Genomic DNA, 4,946 nt, shown 5'->3' with positions numbered 1-4,946 from the left:
GAATATCAAAGTACAAAAACTAACTCTATTTGTTGAAAATTGATGATCTGCTAAAATTCGATCATAATTTTATGATAACTTGTTGATGTTGATATATGTGATTTGATGAAGCATATTTTTTGAAAATTGACATATATCTTATTATCATTTCTAGATGAGGAAGAAAATGGTTGAAGAATGTAAAGATGAAGTTGCAGAACACTAAAAACGTGATTTTGACAATTGCAGTTTTGATAACATATGATAATTGATCGATCAACGAAAAAATTTGATCTCATAACAGCGATTTTGATATATGCTATAAGATCCTGGATACTTGGTCGAAGATTTGAAGATTGAGTGCGATGAAGATCTGATTTCGTTGACTAAGGTAGTAGTTTTGGTACAAGAACCGATTATGATATCTTTAACCTAACAACGACTAACATGTCCCTAATTAGCTAATCAGGCACATTAATTAGCCTTAATCACATTTTTTTAAGAACCATAGGATCAGTTTTCATCAAAGGCTTGTCCTCTTGTCTCACAAAATAGTAATGGTCTCAAATGAACATATATATATATATATATATATATATATATATATATATATATATATATATATATATATATATATATATATTACACGAAGTTTGAGGCATTCTAATTTCTACACTCCTCAAGAGTGTGAATTGCAACATACCCCTCAAGAGTGTGAACATCAATGAGTACCCTTCTTCAAAGTGTGTTATTTTAGTGTCGTGTTAGAGTGACAAGATCTTGATATCCCAGAATGTCGAATCACGAGACTCCACTGGTAAGACCAAAGAGGAAGAAGGTGTGGGTCGATTATCTGATCCAATTCCGATGGGTTGGGGTCATATTTCTTGTACTTCCAATGTCTCTTATATTGGACATGTTCATATATCTTGACCAAGTTATATCACAACGGAAGTCTTACAAGCAGCTCCAAAAGGAACACAACAAAAACGTCATAAAAGTCATCAAAAGGTTGAAGGAAAGGAACCCCTCGAAAGACGGTCTTGTCTGTACAGCCCGAAAGCCCTGGGTTACAGTAGGCATGCGAAATGTCGACTACAAGCGAGCTATGCGCTTTGAAGTCGACCTTTCAGACTTTCGTAACATTCTTGCAATCGACCATGATAGAATGATTGCAACATGTGAGCCGTTAGTGAAGATGGGTCAGATTACAAGGGCCACTGTACCAATGAATCTTGCACTTGCAGTTGTCCCAGAGCTCGAAGATCTTACGGTTGGTGGACTCATCAATGGCAGCGGACTCGAGGGAAGCTCGCATTTGTACGGGCTTTTCTCTGATATAGTCGTTGCTTATGAGATCATTCTTGCAGATGGGCGGGTTGTTCGTGCTACAAAAGATAACGAGTATTCTGATCTATTTTACGCGATTCCATGGTCTCAAGGCACCCTGGGTTTGCTTACTTGTGCTGAAATCAAGCTTATACCCATCAAAGAATACATGAAGGTAACATACAAACCTGTACGAGGTAACATAAGTGATCTCACAAAGGGATACATCGACTCTTTTGCTCCTGAATTTGGAGATACCGATACCGAAAAAGTTCCAGATTTTGTCGAAACTTTGATCTACAATCCTCATGAAGCTGTTTGCATGACGGGCAAGTACGCCTCCAAGGAAGAAGCGAAGATGAACTGGACCAAGATCAACTACATCGGTTTGTGGTTTAAGCCATGGTTCTACCAACACGCTCAGACAGCACTCAAGAAAGGCGAATTCATTGACTACATACCGATTCGAGAGTATTATCATAGACATACTCGAAGTTATTTCTGGGAATCGAAGCTGATCCTTCCATTTGCTGATCAATTGTGGTTCCGACTCCTCCTTGGTTGGACGATGCCACCAAAAATCCCTCTCCTAAAAGTCGCCCAAACCGAAGCCATGCACAACTATTATCACGACATGCATGTCCTTCAAGATTTACTTGTCCCTCTTTACAAGGTTTCTGACGCTTTAGAGTGGGCACATAGTGAAATGGAGGTATATCCCATTTGGGTTTGCCCACACAAACTCTACAAGCATCCATATAAGACCATGGTGTATCCTGAGCCAGGGTTTGAGCAACATCACAGGCAGGGGGACACCACAGACGCCCAGATGTACACAGACATCGGACTCTACTACGCACCAGGATCAGTCTTGAGGGGTGAAGTATTTGATGGGTCTGATGCAGTCCGTCGAATGGAGACCTGGTTAATTGAAAACCATGGGTTCGAGACACAGTATGCTGTTAGTGAACTCAGCGAGAAGGAATTCTGGAGGATGTTTGATGGGGAGCTTTACGAAAAGTGTCGAAGGAAGTATGGAGCTGTGGGGAACTTTATGTCTGTGTACTACAAGAGCAAAAAAGGTAGGAAAACCGAAAAGGAAGTTCAAGAAGCCCTCGAGATTCCGTATGTTGATGGAACGGATTAATCAATTCAATCGCACCAGTGATCATCTTTCATCCAACTCGTAATTAATATAGTAATGATTCTCTTAAATCAACAGCGGTGGGCTCGTTACATAATAAAGGTTCAATCTTTGGCATGGGAACTTGTTTCGTGTCGACACGATTGGATTTTTTTCTTTTGTTTTTGTGTTAACGTTCTTTCACATAAAATGAATCTGGAGACGATATACATATTCCATAAATATTCATATTTTAAATGGTTAGTGGCTATATGTACATATATACATATATTTACCAAAGGGTCAATGGCTTAGCGGTATGGAGTGACCATCTCATATGAGAAGTCAGGGGTTCAAGTCTCGGTGGAGACATAGGTGGTTATTTAGGACTAGATTAGTTAGTTTGTCGTTTCAAAAAAAAAAACATATATACATATATTTAATTCAATTCATCATTAAACTCTCATGTTTTAAAAAAGAATATCAAGATGACCCGTTATAGAATATCCAAAAACAACGTATAAACAGCTTATAATTCTCTTTAATAAACAGTAAAAGTTTTTTTTATCATTTGTTACTCTTTTTTCAATTTGTCTAATGTCATTTTATGGTTATTTTAATTTATTTTTTGTCCACATCATTTTATTAGTTTTTCTATTTTATTAAATTTCACATAACATTTTAATATAATAATTACAATAAATACAATAATAAATAGATATCAATTTTATTAATGAATTTACATTTTAATTTTAAAATTCTAAAAATTAAAGCTTATTAGTTTTTTTATTTATTTAAATTATATGTTAATTTAAAAGATAAAAAATATTTATATTATAATAATTCATTATTTTTCTTATTTTTTTATAAATTTAAAGTTTTCAAATATTTTGGTCTTTATATTTAACTTTTTTTTTTTTAAATTAACACATATAATACATGTATCACAACTAGTAATCGATCATATTGTATTGAACATACTCAAATAGTTCAATAGTAAATTAAACAAAAAAAAACTTTAATAGCTAAATGTATCAATGATTAATATCTATTGTTATAAAACTAAAAATATTGATAAATTTTATTTTGTCAATGTATATTCAATATTTGTCTCATTTTAATTATATCGATAATATTTTTTAATAATGCAAATATATTTTATTTATTATTTCATATTTTTATAATTTGAGGTAATGTAAGTAATTTGAGTAAGAGAGAAACAAATATAAAGATAAGAGAACGGAAATTATAGGCAAACAAATGTGTACCTTCCCACTTAAAAACTTCCCCTATATATGTAGTCGTCCATGCCATGTGCCCATAAATTTAATGTTCACTATAGATTTGTAGCGGTTCATACTGCCTACCTTGTGGGCACAAACCTCAAGGACATTCCAGGATCAAAAAGATATCCAATGGCCCATGAGCTTTATAAACCCGTCGTAATGTAAAATAACTCACCGACAAAAGCGTTTCATTTACAAATGATACGGCGTGATAAAAATATACGATCCGAAGATAATTGGGAGAAAACTGAAATTTGAATTTGTGTTTGTATTGTGTTCATGTTAAATGTAAAAAATACGATGTTGTGTCATGTTCAGAATTCAACACGAAATTAACACGATTTAACAATTATTTATTGTGTTTGCTATGCCACGTATGATTAAGTATTAATTAATAAACTCATTGTTATTTTATTTTATATTTTTCGTGTCGTGTATTGTTTGTTTGTTTTTATTTGATTCGTTTTTATGTTAGTTAACGAAAACACGACAGCGTGTCATGTCAGGTTACATTAAACTTTTTCATATCGTGTGGTGTCAGACAAAACACGACACGATTGCATGATTTGAGACTCTTATAAGCTACAAATGTTAGGAAAATAATGCATTCATGTGATTTTATGACTATTTGTAATGCTTATTAAATGTCTTGTGTACTTATATTGTGTACCATAATGTTTGTCATAATGACATATCAGGTCCCTAAACTTAAATACTTGTAATGTGATAGATATGACAACATCTATAACTTGAGGGACTATATTTGTGTGGTTCCAATCGTTTTTTCATAAGGTAAACTAATAAACTTAATGCCCAAGTACATGAACGATCAACTTAATGCCCAAGTATAGGAACGATCTAACCCAAGAAGTATAGGAACGATCTCAAGAGGATATTGGAGAGTTTTTAGTTATGCTCTAACTCCTTATAAATGCCATGATCGTGGATATCTGCATACAATCTCTCCATGGGAAATCAATAAGGCATCATAACAGGAAGACAAAGAATCAACAAGATGACATCATCTTCCCCTAAGCTAACATTTCCATGTACCAGCGATCCCTTTGTGAAGTTTATGTTAATTGATTTTGATTCTTACCTATAAAATCAACTAGTTCTGGGAAAGTCAATGTATGAAAAAGTTTTCTACTTCATCGCTCATTTGATGCAATTGTAACTTCAATGAAAAATGTGAATTTAAACTATAATCTAATATAAGTTAGGAGGAT

At 33.7% G+C, this 4,946-nt stretch overlaps 1 protein-coding gene across 1 annotated transcript; it reads left to right on the top strand.

Annotated features, from left to right (window-relative positions):
* Positions 1-632: 632 nt before the first annotated feature.
* On the top strand, positions 633-2,659 carry LOC111884353 (delta(24)-sterol reductase). Its single transcript, XM_023880661.1, has one exon. The coding sequence runs from the start codon at positions 773-775 to the stop codon at positions 2,453-2,455; it is 1,683 nt and encodes a 560-aa protein (XP_023736429.1). The 5' UTR covers positions 633-772; the 3' UTR covers positions 2,456-2,659.
* Positions 2,660-4,946: the final 2,287 nt, after the last annotated feature.

Source organism: Lactuca sativa, chromosome 3 (assembly GCF_002870075.4).
Source record: "Lactuca sativa cultivar Salinas chromosome 3, Lsat_Salinas_v11, whole genome shotgun sequence".
Taxonomy (NCBI): Eukaryota; Viridiplantae; Streptophyta; class Magnoliopsida; order Asterales; family Asteraceae; genus Lactuca; species Lactuca sativa.
This window is presented reverse-complemented; position numbering and strand designations above follow the sequence as displayed.

Bases quoted from the DNA above. Each gene is read 5' to 3' on its own strand.
- LOC111884353 (XM_023880661.1), top strand. From the start codon at position 773: ATGTCGAATCACGAGACTCCACTGGTAAGACCAAAGAGGAAGAAGGTG.